We start from the raw sequence: 18,995 nt of genomic DNA, 5'->3' as shown, positions 1-18,995 counted from the left end.
CAAAAGCATGCTGGTTGGCCACTATAAATTGCTTCTTGTGTGTTGGTGACTGAAGTCTGGAGGGGGGAGGGGAGAGAGTTGAGTGTTTGGCGCGAATAAAATGGAATATGTCTGTAGCTGGCAAAAATGGTGCTTGATGGTCAGTGGGCAAAGGATCTATTTCTATGCAGTATAATCTGTACTATGTATCTTGAGTTGTGTAGCTTTGTCCTTTTTAGAATGTGTGTGTGTACAGTGGCTTATTGGGTGATTTTTATTCCATGCAAGACTATATTGTTCACCAGCTGTTATTCCAAATTGGGTATTATTGTCTGGCAACTTGTGCTTTTTTCCAGTAAGGGTCACTGGGAGAATTACAAGTTTTCATTGAACTTGTATAGCAGTAATTTCAGCTTTTATTCACTGTGTTATTTCTGTCTGATGTTTGAGGTGCTTTGTGTGCTTTCTTGGCTGCATAGTTTTGGACATGCAGAATAAAAGTTTGTGGTGTGCTAGAGAAGGTTGGAAAGAGCTGGTTTAAATGATAGGTATTGCTGTGTCTTGTAACTATTTCATGGATTAAAGTTTGTAGTTAATGCAAAGTGAGTCAAAGACTTTTTTACTGTTAATGTATATGATGCTGTCTCCAATTTTTGTACTATTTATTTTTGTGGGAGTGTTGAAATAAAAATAATCCAATTAGGACAAAGTGTTCTTTAGAAAATTGTGATTTCTTAAAGAATTCTGCAGGTGTTTTAGTGAAGAGGGACTAGTGTACTGAAAATTGATCGATTTATTTTGCATTTTGATCAACTGGAAAGTGAAATAAGGTGATGAGAGTCTGCTATGAACATTGGAGGTATTGAGCTTTGTTGAGTGGGATGTGGCTCCCATAGTGTCTTCCTGCTTTTATCTAGATTTGATAAGGCAAGAGAAATGAGCTGACAGACAACCTCCTCTCTCCCACATACCTCCCTCTCCAAAGGCTAGAACAGAGCTTTGGTTTTATGCCAGATTTTAACTGTTAAATTGCTTTTCAAAAAAAAAATCAAAACAGTAAAAATAAAATTAATTATTTAAAATAAGATTTAGGTTTACATTTTCCTGACAACTCCACAGATTTAAGAATCCTCAATGGCAAATGAGCGGTGACTGATTCCGTGTCAGTTCCATTTGGCAAAGATTGCAAAAAGTGGATCCTTGCTTACAATTGTTCTGCTGCTTAACACCAGCAATGGACTGGTGTCTTGTTCAGCGTATCTGGGACTGGCTTCAGAGAGGGACTGAATGTCAGTTTTTCCAGAGCAACTGGTCACAACATGTTCAATGAAAATTGGAACAGCTAGAGATGCTGGTAATCCGATACAAAAATAAAAAGTTGGAAGTACTCAGCAGGTCAGGCTGCTTCTACAGAAAGAAGCGGTAAACATACTGATTTTCTATATGTCACAAACTTTTTCTGGCCCCCGTTTCTTGCTTTGTAACTTAAAACTACCTTTTTTTCTCCTTTCTCAATTCAAAGGATTTTCGATCTAAAACGGCACCTTTTTACCTTTTTTCTTTCTACGAATTTTGACTGGCGTGAATATTTTGCTATATTTTATGTTTTTTTTATTAAAGCCTGCTTCATTTGCCAACTTAAAGATAGTCTAGAATGGAGTTTTAAAATAAATACTCTTTTGGGGTGGTGGGGGACAAGGGTAAAACCTGAATGTTTGAATGAGAGAAATACCTGAAAACAAACTGGATTGTATTCACCCCTAAACAGAATGGGGAAAGTGTACATGGTGAGTGGAAAAATTAAATATCTCATTGATATGGAAGAACTGTCTTGTACAGGTGATTTTAGCAAACTCTGAGGAAGTGGACTTCCTGCTAACTTTTTGAGTTTTTTCCCCACCTTTGGAGAGGGTATTATGTACGTATATTATTTGTAAGTTAACTATATAATTTGAAAAGATGAATCTGGGCATGTTCTAGATTCTAAAGTACTTGTCCCTCAGATACTGTTTGCTAGGTCTTATAAAAAGCACAACTCACATTCTAGATTCTAATGTACTTGTACAGTGATTTAAAAAAAATAATTTTAAATGATTAATTTTTTCTAATATACTTTAATTCTAAAATTGTTTTCTTTTTTTTTTGCAGCAAAAAAGGCTTCAATGTTCGATCGTTTGGTACGGGAATGCACGTGAAGCTACCAGGACCTGCTCCGGACAAGCCAAATATATACGATTTCAAAACTACATATGATCAGATGTACAATGATCTCATTAGGAAAGACAAAGAACTGTATCCATAAGGCACTCTTGTGTTTTTAGGCCACTGGTTCCAAGGTGTCTGTGTTTGCATTTTTACTGTAGTGGGGAGACATACCACAGTTTTGTAAATTCACAGTAGGAAAATAGTGTCAAGGGTGAGTTAGGTCCTTTGAACCTTTTAGTGCTTTGTTAAATTCCTTGTATAAAGCATTCCAATTAATGGAAGAGGTTTACAAAGTACACCTAACAGTGAGTAGTGGAAGTGCCTGTTTGGTAAGGCTACATGTGTGTAGTTATGCAGCAGCAGATGCTGCAGGACCACTAATTTCCAACTTCAGCTCTAGTTTAGACAAATCACTCAAACAGAAGTGATAGGGTCTTGGATGCTGGGCATCCCTCTTCATTCAGGTGTAGCATGATCATGGCCATTTTAGAGTGCTATGTGATCTAACTCTAGTAATAAATGTTTTTTTTTCCCTAAAAGAAAATGAGCAGCCTGATCTGTTGTGAAGGCTTCTTTGGAAGAAGCTTGTTAAAACAATAATAGAAGAGACGTTATTACTGGACTGAAGTATTTGATGTCAGTACAGTGATGTATATGTCCTTAAATACTCTACTAAAGTACATCTGAATTAAATGATCTTAGAACTCCAAGGTGCAGCATTCTTAATGTAGGAAATATGATGTGATTTGCTTTTCAAAGAAAGTTAAGGGCAATCCTGCCTTTCCACATTTCTTTCACCTTGAGTTAAATTCTTAGTCCTAATTATAATTACTTACATTTATATGGTGACTTTCACAACATTAGCATGACTTAAAGCACTTACAGCTGAGTACTTTTGAAGTGTAGTCACTTATAATGTAGGAAATGTGGCAGCTAATTTTATGCACAGCAATTTTCCCACAAACGGCAGTATGATGAGAAGGAAATCCTTTGTAATAATGCTCACGGAGGGATGAATATAGCCAAGATTCCAGGAATAAATTCTCCGCAGTACATCTGGCTGGGCTGACGGAGTCCTCTATTACTATTACATACAAAAAATAGAATCTTCAGCAATGTAGTGCTGTCAGCACTGATGAGAGTATTAGTCTGCAATCTTATGTCTGAGACACGGATGTTGCCAGCAAAGCCACAACTGATGCAAAATTTAAGCTATTGAGGTGAAGTATAGTATTGCGGTAGTTGTCTGCCCAAATGCCTGGCTTTCACATCGGTTGTAAGGTGAGAGCAGCTTGTAAATTTAATGTATTAATCTATTCATAGTAGGTATATTTAGATTTGCTGGGTCAACTCAATTTATGTACAAGCTTAAGCAGTCATTGGCTTGAGCCCAAGACATTACTTAACATTTTTGAAGTTGTAAAATAGAAACTTAACAATTCTCCCCAATTCTTAACAGTTTACTTTCTGTACTTTATTTCTAGTTGCATTAATATTTTGTTTGCAGAAGCAACATTTTATTTTTGAGGTTTCTATAATCTCCTTGGCTATCGCCATCTGTTTTGAAGATGGGAGGTTTTCTTGCTATTTTATTTGCTAATGGCTAACTACTAAAGTCTGGATTTAAAGTCAACAACCCAGAATCATTGGGAATAATTATTCTGTTAGGATGGATTTAATAGCACCTATACTACTTTTAATACCTGGATTTTGGATTAAACAGTAGTAAATTTATTGTGTTATAAGCAGAAAATGATTGGGTTTTTTTCAACTATGTTACTTCATGTTTTTTTGGGCCATTTTACCAATTCTACAATAATGTTCACTGAGTACTTCTTAAAGTACAAACAAGAAGTGACTCTGTTTTGTGTATTTAAATAGCGCAGGTCAAGTATTAAAAGAGCAGTTGAGCCTTAAATGGGTTTAATTTAATCTTTGTAGTACCGATTCTTCTACAGTTCATTTGTGTTATATTGGCTATTTTAACCAAGTGACATTTAAACAGGCATTTAAAGCATCAATATACAATACTTCAGTTGAGCTTGTTTGGATTACCACCCATTCCATAACTTTACAGTATCTTGTTTAAATTAGATTTTGCCATTGAAAACTAAAAACAAATTGAAAGGCTTTTCTGTTTGTTGTTATCAAACTGTATCAAATATCAACAACATACTTTGGAAACGGAGAGAACCAAATACAATCACGCTGAAATACAACAAGACACTGTTTTCTATCTTATGTTGCTTTGGCAATCTGGCACTTGAGCTTTGTTCATTATTTTGGCCTGGAGAATCGCAGCAGTTTTTTTGTAGTTGCTTTGCTGTCGGGCTTTAATTATAGAACATCTGCTAATTTCAGTGGTTCATGCAAGTCAGATGCAGGATTCATTTAATCTTTGCATACTTCTAAAGTAGGAAAGACATTGGAGGATGTCCTATCTTGGCCATACATTCTATAGAAAAGTTTGGATTTAAGTAGGCCTTACATTTATTGTGGTAGGAATAGCTTTCCACCACAATTATTATGTGTACTTTCCTGGGTTCCACTTTGTATTGTGCACTGGGGATTACTGTTTAATTGCTGGTTTTTGTAATCTTTCAGGATGGGTGGCTGTGATGTCCAGGTGCATGCTTCAGGAGGTACCATTGGTTCCTTGAAGATGCGGTTTTTACACTAAGGATTCCAACTGCTCTAAGCAACTTGTCTGTAACAATGTGTAAGCTCTTCACGCTCACAACCAAAAGTAATGATTGTATAGTTTTTGACTGCAATCGAAGCTTGGTAATAAACTAAACCACTCTGCTCTGTATGGAAGTGCACGTTTGTCACAATATGGGCAGAATATTGTACTTTAATAAGGGTTAGAAAGCAGCTGTACAGAATGGACAAATTAAGCTGCTGATACAACATTTAAAGTTCAGCTTATTGGTATTTAAGCATGTGACAAAAGTTATGAAATTGGATTATTTGAAAAATGATATGGACCTATTCCATGAGATCCCATCATAACTCTTCTCTGGGACGTTTGAAGCAGATACTCCTAATTTTTAAATTCTGAGAAAAGGCCTGTTGCTAGCAAGGCCAGCACTTAATGCTCATCTCTACTTGAGCTGGTCATTGTGGTGGTGGGCCTTTTTTTGACTGCTATAACCCTTTTAAGGTATTGTTAAGCAAGTTCCAATATTTAGGAATGGGGATGTTTATTATTAAATGAGTAAAGTTGATGAACTTTTAGATGGTGGTTTTCCCATGAGTCCTGAATGGTTTTGAAGATGCTGCATATTAACCATATGATGAGTATTGAATATTTAGGGTGATAGAAGAGGTGCTGGTCAACTGGGCTGTTGTCTGTGCTTTACTGGTAGAGAATATTCCTGTCAGTCTTGTAAGTGGTGATGAGGGGTTTGTGAGTTCAAGGAAATACAGTATTCGATCTGCAGCTGATCAAAACCGGGTTTATTATCACTGACGTATGTCATGAAATTTGATTGGCCAACAAATTCAGTGATTATAAATCTGATTACGTGTGTGTGTGTGTATATTACACACACATTTACACACACACACACACACACACACACACACACACACACACACACATATTAGTGTTTATAGGTTCATTGTCTTTTGAAATCTAATGGCATGAGGAAAAAAACTTCCAAAATGTTGAACTGTTTGCAGGCTCTTGTACCTCTCTGGTAGCAATGAGAAGAGGACATGTCCTGGGTGGTGGAGAAGCTAGTGACTGTGATGGAACCGGCTGCATTTACAGCCCTCTTCAGCTTTTCTCCCGATCCTGTGCAGTGGCCTCTCGGTAGCAGATGGTGATGCAGCCAGATAGAATGCTGTCCAGAATACATCTATAGAAATTTGTTAATCTTTGGTGACATACTAATCTCTTCAAGGTCCTAATGAAGTATAGCTATTGGCTTTTTCTCTTCATAATTGCATCAATAATATTAAGTCCAGGGTAGATCTTCAGAGATATTGATACCCTGTGCTTTGCAGGTAGGATACTCCTGACCTGTTTTCCTGTTATCTGGTAGATGCTGTTACTAAAAAGTAGTCCTGAAGTACAAGCCAGCGTACAGCAATCGCTGTATCGAATCAATTGCTTTATCACAATGTGACTCTCAGGTGGCGGAAGAGATAGGTCACCCATTTGACACTTTTGACTTAAGATGTTTCTAAATGCATTAGTATTATCTTTTACATTTCACATCTGAAGAGATCATGTTTGTTGGTCACGTCCTCTTATCAGTTGCTAAATGTTGTGTCCACCAATCATGATTGGATTGGCAAACCTGAAGAATTTTGTTGAGATCCAATAGCTTTGGATTTTCTTTGTAGTATTGCATGTTTTTCTGATTTATATTTAGAATTTAGAATTCATCCCTAAGCTTGATGGAATTCTAGCAGAATTCTTATTGAGCTACATTGCTTCATGGTTGCCAATGCAGTACCATTTAGCAGAACGCTTGTGACCTTGTGGTGGTGCCATGGACATATGACATTATTCTCCAACCAGTCCTCACTTCCCAAGTGAATGATTGGAGTAAAATCTAGTATGTTTTCTCCTCCATGTTGATATTTTTCAAGTCAAGTTTATTGTCATTTAACTATATACATGTATACCATCAAATGAGACAACTTTTCTCTGAACCAGGGTGTAAATGTAAAGCACAGTATTACACATAACACACATAGAACATAAATAACTGAGGAAATAAGGATAAGATCCACAGATGAATTATGCATACTTTAACAAAGTAAAGTGCACAAGTTAAATATTTTCAGGTATAGAACAGATTAACTGACACTTTGAATGTGATGTGGCAGGGAGTACAGAAGCCTAGTGGCCTGAGGGAAGAAACTTTCCCAGCCTGACTGTTTTTATGCATTGGAATCTCGTGCCTGATGGTGGAACGTCAAAGAGGATGCTGGATGTATAGGTGGGATCCTTAATGATACTAAGGGCCCTGCGCACACAGCGCTACTAATAAATGTCCCTGATGGATGGTAGGGAGAACCCTATGATCCTCTCAGCCGTTCTCACAGTCCTCTGTAGCGATTTGTGGTCCGATGCTCAGCTGCTGCCATACCAGATGGAGAGTAGTTCATCTGCATCTTCCTGAAGTCCGCTATGATTTCCTTCGTCTTCTCCATGTTCAGACTTGAGTGGGTTTGTCATACCAGTCCACCAGCTGCTCCACTTCCTCTCTGTACTCTGACATGTCATCCACTGTTGCGTTATCTGCAAGCTTGATGCAGTTTGAGCTGAATCCTGCGACACAGTCGTGCATCAGCAGTGTGAACAGCAGCAGGCTGAGCACGCGGCCCTGGTGAGCGCCAGTGCTCAGACGTTGCTGCCCACACGGACTGAATGTGGCCTTTCTGTTAAGTCCAGGATCCAGTTACAAGAGGTGTTGGGACCATTTTGTCATTATTCTGGTCAGGTATGTCCTTTGGATTTGTGGTTCTACTGAGGATGTGATAGATATTGAAGCTTCTCACACAGGGAATGTTGTGCCTTTAGTATCCTGTGACCTTTCCAAGTTGAACTTCTCTCACTGCAGTGTACAGCACGTAATTTCCCTTTAAGCAACATGCTTTTGAATTGACATAATGAGCTACAGATTCCACGGACAGCGGACTTAACTCTCAGACACGTGGGTACAGCATCTTTAGATGGATGAAGGTTCATTGCCATGGCTGGTAGCAAGACAGTAGGAGGGGTGGGTACTTCAAGCCACCCTAAAACAGAGGAATGAGACCCCCTCTTTCCAGCAGTTTGTTAGCAAACGTGCTGTTGCTGGAGAACAAAATTGAGGACCTGAGGGCAAGAGTGCTGTATTGGAGGGAAATGAGAGACTGTTGTATTCTATGTTTGACTGAGACATGGCTTCCAGCATGACAAGTGCAGTGATCAGACCCAAAGGCTTCTCAATTCACAGTATGGACTGAACTGCTGATTCGGAAAAGCCAAAAGATGGAGTTGTGTGTTTCATGGTAATCTCTTGGTGGTGTTCCTATATGGCGGTGTTGTCAAACCCTTGTTTCTCCTGACCTTGGACAAGTAACGATTAAATGTCATCCATTCTATTTACCAAGGGAGTTCTCATCAGTGATCCTCATCTGAGTTTATATACCACCAACACTGACTATAATCAAGTGCTTGAGATACTACATGATGCTGTCTCCAAACAAAAAAACAATCCATCCAGGCGTATTTCAAATCATAGTTGGGGACTTAGTTTAACAAGGCTTGTTTAAAGAAATCCTTACCCAATTACCATCAGCATATAGCCTGTAGCACTACAGGTTCCCCATCACACTAGACCACGGTGATACTAAGGTACAGAATGCCTGTCATTCCCTGCTCGCACTACATTTTGGTAAATCTGAACACTTGGCTGTCCATCCATCTACCTGCATGAAGACAAAGGATAAAGAACAAAGCTGCAGAGGCTTTGCAGAGGCTTTACTGCTATAAAGAGGTGGTTGTGGAAGACAGAAGAGTGGCTATGGGATTGCTTCGAGTCGGTGGACTGTGGTGTTCAAGGATTCATCTGTGGGTCTCTGAATACTCCGTGGTTGTCACAGACTTCATAAAAGCGGTTGTAGATGAGCCTGTACCCACAAAATCATTTGGCCTTCCCCAACCAGAAGCCCTGGATAAGCCATGAGATCTGCAATCTACAGAGGGCCAGATCAGAGGCATTCAATTCTGGCAACTAAGAGGTCCAGGTACAATTTCCCATAAAGCCATATCACAGGCTAAGTGACAAGTCTGGACTAAACTTGAATCAACGAAGGATGCTTGACAGTTGTGGCAGGGCTTGAATGTTATCACCTCCTTTAAAGTAAAATCAAGCGACACAGTGACAACAGGACTCGCTTCCAGATAAGCCTTCTGTGCTTGCTTTGACTGTCGAAACCCGGAGGACCCATCATGAACTCCCACCGCCCCTGTGATCCTGTGATGTCAGTCTCTGAGGCTGACGTTTGATCAACTTTCAGGAGGGTGAACCCACAAAAAGCGACTGGCAACTTTAAATTCCTCTATTATTTCAGAGGACCTGTCCTGGGCCCAGCTTGTATGTGCAATTATGAGGAAAGCATGGCAGTGCCACTATTTGTTTAGGAGTTTGTGAAAATTTGGTATGACATCTAAAACTTTGACAAACTTCTATAGATATGTAGTGGATATATATTGACTGGCTGCATCACAGCTTGGTAAGAAATGCCCTACAAGAAGTAGTGGATATGGCTCAGTCCATCCCCACCATTGAGCAAATCTCTGCAGTGTTGTTGCTGGAAAGCAGCATCCATCATCAGGGACCCCACCACTTGGATCATACTCTTTTGCTACTGCTATCAGGAAGAAGGTATGGGAGCCTCAGGACTCACCACCAGGTTCAGGAACAGTTATTATCTCTCAACCATCAGGCTCTTCGACCAAAGGGGATAACTTCACTTGCCCATCATTGAGATGTTCCCACAACCTGTGGACTCGCTCTTGGGGACTCATTTCATGTTCTCAATATTTATTGCTTTTTTAAAATTATTATTTCTTTCTTTTTGTATTTGCACAGTTATCTTCGGCACACTGGTTAAACACCCAAATTGGTGTGGCTTTATTGGTATTATTCTATTATGGATTTATTGAGTATACCTGCAAGAAAATTAATCTTGGGATTGCATACTGTGACACATACAGTACCTATAAAAAGTATTCCCCCCCCCCCGCCACCACCACTTGGAAGTTCTCATGTTTATGATTGTTTTACCACATTGAATCACAGGGGATTTAATTCTTTGACACTGCTCAACAGTAAAAGACTTTTTCGTCTCTAGAGTGAAAACAGGTCACTACAAAACTATCTAACTTAATTACAAACATAAATTGCAGTGGACATCGGGACACTGCAATTTTTCCCCATTCTTTTCAAAACCGCTCAAGCTCTGTCAGATTGCATGGGGATCGTGAGTGAACAGCCCTTTTCATGTCCAGCCACAAATTCTCAATTGGATTAAGGTCTAGACTCTGACTTGACTACTCCAGGATATTAATTTTGTTTTTAAGCTGCCTGGCCTGCTGCGTTCACCAGCAACTTTTATGTGTGTTGCTTGAATTTCCAGCATCTGCAGAATTCCTGTTGTTTGCGCTCCCAAGTTGCATTTCTTTTGCAGACTGCATCAGGTTTTCCTCCAGGATTTCCCTGTATTTTGCTTCATTCATTTTACCCTGTACCTTCACAAACCTTCCAGGGCCTACTGCAGTGAAGCATCCCTACAGCATGATGCAGCTATCACCATGCTTCACACTAGGAATGGTATGTTTTTGATGTGCTGTGTTTGGCTTGTGCCAAACATCGTGTTTAGTCTGATAGCCAAAAAACTCGATTTTGTTTTCATCAGACCATTGAACCTTCTTCCAGCGGACTTCAAAGTCTCCCACATGCTTACTGGCAAACTCAAGCCGAGATTTCATGTGAGTTATTTTTTTCAACAGTCACTTTCTCTTTCCCACCCTCCCACAAAGCTGTGACTGGTGAAGCGCCCAAGCAACAGTTGTTGTATGCACAGTCTCTCCATCTCAGCCACTGAAGCTTGTAACTCCTCCAGAGTTGTCATGGGTCTCGTGGTGGCCTCCCTCACTAGTCCCCTTCTTGCACAGTCACTCAATTTTAGAGCACGGCCTGCTCTAAGCAGATTTACAGCTGTGCCATATAGTTTCCTTTTCTTGTATCCATCTCCTGACTTGTGCTTTTCGATAATCTTTTCACAGAGTTGCTTGTAGTGTTCTTTTGTCTTCATGGTGTAGTTTTTGCCAGGATACTGACTCGCCAGCTGATGGAACTTCAGTCAATTGAAACATCTTGACTGCACTCAGGTCTCCAAAAACAGATCTTTAACTAATTATGTGACTTCTAAAATGAATGGGCTGCACCAGTAATGATTTGGTATGTCATATTAATGGGAGTTGAATACTTAGCAATCAATTATTTTGTGTTTTATATTTGTAATCACTTTGTAGAGATTTACTTCCACTTTGACATGGAAGAGTCTCTTTCTGTTGATCAGTGTGAAAAAAGTCAAGTTAAATCTACAGTGATTCAATGTTATAAAACAATAAAACATGAAAACTTCCAAGAGGGATGAATACTTTTTATAGACACTGTATATACTTCAATAAATTTACTGTGAACATTGAACTTTGAGTTCAGTGTGGGGGGTGTTTACTTTTATTAGCTGACAAGGTTGTTTCCTGCATCATGTTTGTCCTGATCTCAGGAAATATCATGAACTCAATTATACTCACCTTGGAGGCAACGCACTGTAGGTATGTTTGAATGATACTTGGTGCCCAATCGTGAAATTACAAGGAGTGTAAATTTCACTGAATGAAAATTTTATAAATGAAGAGATTAATGCAAATTTATTAGTATAAGAGAAATTGCATTGCAAGAAACCATTCTGACTGAATAGTGTTGGGGAAAGAAAACTGTTTTGAACTCATACCTGGTCTTGTAGCAATAACTTGAAGACATTCCTCACACAGTAATTGAAGCAAAGACATTTTTATAAACCAAAAATTTCAATTGGTCTTCAAGATATTTCTTAATTGGTGAAAGTTCACTTCTTTCCAGGCAGTGACAGCAAGTTCCAGATTCTTACCTTGGGATAAGAACATTTTCTTCCATCTCCCTGTAATCTTACCAGTTACAGTAAAACTATCATCACACTACTGACCTATGTTTAGGGAAATAAGATGTGATTATTAAATCCCCCTCCATCGGCTTTCTAAAGTGAATCACAATTTAGTTAATAACTATAATTCTCCAGCTCTAGCGACATGCTTAAGTTGCATCCCTCTTCTGCAATTCAAGTTTTCCTACAAAGGAATGATCAAATGTGTACATAAGAGTGCTCAGACTGTGACCCAGATGATGTTTTAGACTATTGGCTTTCCAAAATGACCTCTTTATTCTTGTCTTGATTGGTGGTAACTTAAAATACAAATATCCTCTGTGTTGCTTAACCACCAGATAGATGCACCTGATTAAGAATATGCACTTATTCCTATGAATCGCTGTCATCTGTATGTTCTCTTGTTGTACTTCACAAGTGCTTTATTATTCACTTGTTGGATTGCATTGGAGTTGCCTGTTTTTAGTCCACCTGTTCAGGCATGTGGCATTCTCAACCTGCTGCCAACTCAGTGCCAGCTAGTCCATCTGAATTTCTATGGTTTTACTCAAAGGTGCATGCAATTGAAAGGCTAGCTAAGTTATTCTTGATTATATTTCAGAGTTCAGTCAGTGTAGAACGCTGTAATGCAAAGGCAAGTAGGACAGTGGTAAAGATGGAAGGCCAAGCAATTTGGGCCGAGTAGCTGAATTATAAATTTTATGTACTGTAGTTTATTTTCCAGTTGTGTACCCATAGGTCTAGTTTTCATTGGAGGTTTATTCTACACTTAAGTTATACAGCTTAATGTAGTCTCAATCATTTTTGACATTTTTTGACAATTTTGTATTCTACAGCTTTTAATTTAAAGTTTACTGTATTAAGAGTTGCACACTTCAAATGGCAGCACTCCTTTGGGAATTCTTGTTCAAAACCTAATTTTGAAACAAAATTATGCCACTATCCAGGTCAGGGAGTGTGACAGACAGAAAGCAACCCATTGGTTTGTTCACTGATCTGTTTTGGAAATTGGGTCACATTACATGTGCAGTGCCAGGTTCTCCCACCTGGTTAAATGAAAATGACATTTCTGGTTGCAGAGCTGGTAGGCAGAGTTATAGCTGACTGGAGAGAATTCCTAATTGTGAGTGGAACTAGAATAATAGTGTTTGAGGAAGAACAGTGGGTGCTGAGGTTAAAGTAACAATTCTGATTCTTAAATATGGGTCTTTTGAACTACGTGATAAATGTTGTGGAAATACAAGTTGTTGCTGAGTGCAGCAGTAATCTTACGGTTTGTGTTTTGAGTCTTTGAAATTATAGTTTCAGCTGCAGACTTACAATTGGGTTTGTGGTGGCTGATAGAATGGCTAATGCTTGAAGTGGTCCACCAGTTTTGTAGAGCCTCTGGCTTTGCCTTGTTTCATTTTCCAGTGTGATCCTGAATGCTGCTCCTTCACCTCTGGGTGAACAGTTATGGGTCAGAAATTCCCAAGCATCTGCAGGGCTATTGCTTTTCTTCAGGGAGGCTTTGAGCACATCCTTGAAAATTTTCCAGTCACCCTGTGTAACTAAAGTTGAATTGATGGGTACAGAGGGCAGAGCAAGCACGAGCTTGTTCCAAAGCAACTCAACCTGTGACATTTTTCAAGTATGTTCACTTATGTACTGCTATTATAAAATTTGCTTAGAGTTCACATCATAAAGGCAGACTATTTTGCAACAATTTTCTTAATTTCATTCAAAACATATTGGGAAGGAGAAGATTTGATTGAACCTGTTTTTTCAACCTTGTTGGTTAACAGTAGTTGTACAGCATAGAAACAGGTCAGTTGGCTCAGTGCATCTATGCTGTCCATCATACCGATCCATGCTATCCCACTTGCCTATGTTAATTCCATATCCCTTGGCTTTGCTGAGTCAAGAATCAGTTCAGGTGCCCAAGTGTTATTGTTCCTGTCTCCCACAACCATTGGCAGCTCACTCCAGATAACATCTTTGTGTGAAAATTTACCCCTCACAATCCCCTTAAATGCACTTCCTTTCACCTTAAAAAGCTATACCCCTAGTTCTAAACATCACCAGCACAGGATCAGACTGACTGATCTATCTTATATCTGTGTCTCATAATCTTATGTACTTCTGTCATGTGTCTCAGCTTCCTCCAGGGAGAAGAAAAATCACCCTATCCAATTTCTCCCTGTAACCTAAGCTCTCCAATCCAGGCGATGTAAATTTGAATCTTTTCTGTATCCCTTCTAACTTGATCACATCTTCATGCAGTGTGGTGACCAGGACTGCACACAATACTTTGTGTGCAACATAACCAGTGTTTGATATAGGTGTAACATGATGTCCCCACTCTGGTACAAAATGCCTCAGCTAATGAATGTAAGCACGCTTATGCTGCCTGTACCACTCTGTCTTCCTAATGAAATTTTTCATGCCATAGTGAGTGCTAGAGAACCGGAGGGGAGTTAATGGGCATATAAAAGGGATATATCTCAGGTAAGTATGTAAATGCTAGTTTATTGGATTCCTAAGAATCTGGATCTAAAAGTAGGTCAGACCAGCTGGTAAGGACTAAATTTCCTTATCAATATTGGGAGCCAGGTTTGACATTCAGTGATTTCACTATGGCATTAAAGAAGCCTCTTCCAAATTTTCAGAAATTATTGGGGCAGCATGGTAGTGTAGTGGTTAGCATAATGTTTTATGGTACCAGTGGCCCGGGTTCAATTCCCGCTGATGTCTGTAAGGAGTTCTCCCCGTGACCATGTGGGTTTCCTCCCAGGTGCTCCGGTATCCTCCCACAGTCTAAAGACATACCAGTTGGTAGGTTAATTGGTCATTGCGTAATTAGGCTATGGTTAAGTTGGGGGATATCCTGAAGGGCCTACTCTGCACTGTATCTCAATAAGTAAATAGATTGGAATTTTATCACAATGCTAGAAGTTTTTATGGTCATTATTACTGAAAACTAGCTTCTAACCAGGGCTTAAATTCTCCAGCTACTTGGGTAGAATTTGAGTGTATGTCACCAGATCAATACCAGAGCCCTCTGGACACTCATGTAATTTAACCAATTTGCAATGACCTTATTCTACTGTGGTATTATTGACAATCATGACTTAATTCTAATGAGTTCTAAATGTGGCAGTATCCGTTTTATGCAATGCCCAAGTGCCGATACATCACTGGTCCCAGCCTACCTGCCATAAAGGACACATATACAGAAAGGTACGAAAAAAGGGTCAGTAACATCATGAAGGATCCCATCCACCCCGCTCATGGACTGTTTTCCCCACCTCCATCAGGAGGAGGCTACGTAGCATATGCACTAGGAGCACTGGATTCAGAAATAGTTACTTTCCCGAAGTGGTAAGGTTGATCAATACCTCCACCCACTAACTCACCAGTCCATACCCCGACACCACCACTACACTTTATCATTTCCTGTCAGTCACCTTGTGTACAGGCCGCTATGCATAGCGACACTTTAGGGACATGCAGTCGGTCTATGTATACAAGCTATCTTGTGTATTTATATTGTGACTTTAAAATTATTATTGTGTTATTTATCTTAGAGATATTTTTGTGCTACATTGGATCGGGACTAATTATTTCATTTGTCTTTGCATTCATGTACTGGAAATGACATTAAACAATCTTGAATCTCATTTGTTGCTTAGGAGAAAATAAAAGATGGGGTGGGGTTTGTGTATAGGAGTGAGAAATAAGTTACCAGTGTCATAATCTCACATCAGGGTTAACACTTGACTGCTGTGCAGTTTTATTTTCAATCTGTGTTTGGGCACCAGGTCACCTTGGAAATTGTCGTTGAAACAGAGCATAAATTGAACCTGGGTTTTCCATGCACTCTAATTGTATTAACTTGCATCAAAACATTAGAGTCACTACTATTTTTTTATGCTTTGTTCTTTTTTTATTAGTAATTTTTGGTTGCTATTTTATCACAACAAAACATTTACTTCAGCGAATCTAATGGAAAATATTCCAAGGTTCTCAGTTCATTCTGAAAATCTTTGGATGGATTCTAATTCTGAAATATTCATTATGTAGAATTAAGAATATTTGCATTTGTGGTACCTTTCACAACTTCAGCATGAGTGGCTTATGATGTCAGACTTCCACAAGAGGACAAGCAAGAGGGTGCCCAGCAAGTTCCAGCAAACAATAATGCAGTGATGACTAGAATTTGTGTTAGAAGCCTCTCCCTTGCTTTAAAAGTAATACCCTGTGATGTTTTTGCTTTCTCCAAGAGTAATGTTTGATCTTGAAAGAAAGTACTCCCTAGTATTCTCCACAGGAGAGTATTCAAATCTGCATTCAAATTTCCAAAGTAATTTATTGAAAAAGAACAGCTGTGCAGACCATTTAGCAAATCAAGGCTTTATTGACACGTCCCCAAACTACTACTTGTCTAAAGTTATTATTAACCTGTTCGATCTGTGTATTTTTTCCATAAGTGCATTGCCACTGCAGGCCCTCCCCAATTTATGAACACTTCACTTACGAACATGGTACACATGAACAAGTGTTTGAGAGACTGGGTGGATGGTGATGGATTTGCCTGTTGCTGTGGCATTGCAGGCATCCTCTGTCATGTGGAAAGGGGACATATCTGTGTGCCTTCTCTTCCCACATTGAGCCTGAGTAATTGGGGTGGGTCAAGATAAATGTTGCTGGGATCACAGCAGGCCCAGTAACTCAGTGAGACTCCCTTATGTGGCTGTTCTTCCCACAGGTGCTCACTGCTCCATCATTGTTTCTGTGATCCTTTCCTCCACACTCTGTTCTTTACTGACTTATGAACGTTTTGAGTTGTGAACATTCTCAAGAACAAAACTCTGAGGGCTGCCTGTATTCACATTAACTATATTGTGATGGTCTATATTGTGCTGCTCCATATGTGACAAGTTGGGTGTAATTTTGTCCTTGGCCAACTTGTCACATATGGAGTAACACACACAAAATGCTGAAGGAAATCAGCAGGTCAGATTGAGTCTATGGAAAGGAATCGGCATTTTGGGCCAAGACCCTTCATCAGGACTGGTTTCTTCTCCCTTCCTTCCCAGTACTGATGAATGGTCTTTGCCTGAAATTTCGATTCTTTTTTCCTTTCCATACACCTGCTGAGTTCCTCCTGCATTTTGTGTGTGTTATCATCCAAATCTATTTTGTGTTTTGTCTCAAAGGGATTGGCTGAAGTCATGAGCTCGTGTTTTCCAGCCCATCACCATTCATATAACAAAGCCGAACATTCTATTAATCTGTTTGAAAGTGAGTCAGTATATTGGACAAGAGCAGATATCATGTGTAGTAATACAAACAACTGCTGGATAAAATACTGAGGGGTGGGGTTAGTCAGGCAGGACTTTAACCTGAATTTTTAAGCATATGTTGGACTTTGGTAGGTAGTTAATTCCATATTCCATATTCAAATCCTTCACTGGTTAAAGAATTCGTGAAGGATTTGAATGACTATCTCGTGTAGCTCCTGATGTTTGTCCTAGGTTTTAATGTGGTTAATGATATTTTAATTAGCGATTCGGTACAGAGGCAGCCCTTCAATCCACATCACTCTAGCAACCCCTGACAGTCCCAATTAACCCTAACTTATTCACAGGACAACTTATAATGACCAGTTAACCTAACCGGTATGTCTTTGGACTGTGGGAGGAAACTGGAGGACACAGAGAAACCCACGCGTTCCATTCTTTACAGAACAGCACTGGAATGCCCCCAAGTTGTAATAACATCACGCTAACCATTACACTACTAACGCGCCCAATATTAACCTGCTTAAGGAGGAGAATGAATAAATCGCTAGTAGTTCCTCATGGAAAGTTTTGGAAGGTTAATTTCCCGATGGTGTAAATATTTTTTGGGAATTGTAACTGCTCCAATGGTAATGTAGCTTTACTGTGGGTTCTCCTTTAAATCTTGAGAAAATTTTGGCTGTGGGCTTTTGTGTAAACAACTACCTAGGTTGGGATGTGTTAAGGTAGACAAATTAGAAGTAAAATTGCATTGTGTCTTTGATTTTTTTTAAAGCTACTGACAGGGAAGAGAATTTACTGGAAGCTGAGGTGCAAGGACCTGAAGAATGCTTTCAAATTGGTAATGGCTTTTGATTCTCAGTATACGGGACAACGTTAAAGAAGTCGTGGGTGTTTGTTATCCATTTACCCTTTTCATCAAATCTTCTGTAATCCTTTAACAAGCCTTTCAAGTGAACTTTTGTAATTGGTTCCTTTGGTATTACCTTTCTGATTTTGCCATTTGGAAATTCACAAAAGTACTCATTTAATAGACCATAAAGAGTACATCAGGTAAACTGACTAGGATTAATGGAACACTAGTCTATATTTTTGTATCAAGCTTCTGTAAGAATTCCTGCATTGTCACCAGCCCCTGAATATTTTGTAGGCAGCTTAAGGGCACCTTTTGGAGTGTTTGGAAATTTGTATTTCTGGGGTTTAAATTGTGTAATTTCCTGTAATTAAACAAGGATGAAAAATGAAATTCGTTTTCATCTTTGCATTCCAAAATAGAGCCTTTGATTTATAGATCCCAAGTACAGCTCGGGAACAGGCCATTCAGCCCACAGTGTTGTGCCGAACCAGCTAAAAAGTAAATCAAAAAAACTCCCAAGCACTAATCCCTCCTACCTACACCATGTCCATATCCCTTCATCTTCCTTACATTTATATGTCTATCCAAACATCTCTTAAAAGCCTCCAATGTATTTGTCTTTACCACCATACTAGGCAGTGCATTCCAGACATCTATGACTCTGAGTTAAAAAAAACTTACTCCTGATGTCTCCCTTGAACCTACCCCGCCCCCCTTACTTTCAGTGCATGTCCTCTGGTATTAGAGATTTCAACCCTGGGAAACAGATACTCTCTGTCCACTCTGTCTATGCCTCTCATAATCTTGTAAACTTCTATCAGATCTCCCTTTGTTTCTGAATATGCTGACACTTTGTGGAACCTGCAGTAATGTTCCATGTGATGTAATTTCTGATACTTGTAAACTTGATCAAGTAAAATCATTTGATTTAACATCAGCAGAACCTCAGCAATGGG

General features: G+C 39.3%; 1 protein-coding gene across 1 annotated transcript in view; it reads left to right on the top strand.

The window, feature by feature from the left end:
- Positions 1–18,995, top strand: part of ssu72 (SSU72 homolog, RNA polymerase II CTD phosphatase) — an 81,703-nt gene that overhangs the window by 14,239 nt on the left and 48,469 nt on the right. The window contains exon 2 of the mRNA XM_072245368.1: positions 2,128–2,271. Coding sequence (XP_072101469.1) covers positions 2,128–2,271 — 144 coding nt within the window. The remainder of the gene's footprint in view (positions 1–2,127; positions 2,272–18,995) is intronic.

Source organism: Mobula birostris, chromosome 27, assembly GCF_030028105.1.
Source record: "Mobula birostris isolate sMobBir1 chromosome 27, sMobBir1.hap1, whole genome shotgun sequence".
NCBI classification, from domain to species: Eukaryota; Metazoa; Chordata; class Chondrichthyes; order Myliobatiformes; family Myliobatidae; genus Mobula; species Mobula birostris.
Note: the sequence above shows the minus strand (reverse complement) of the source record. Positions and strands in the feature narration are given on the sequence as shown.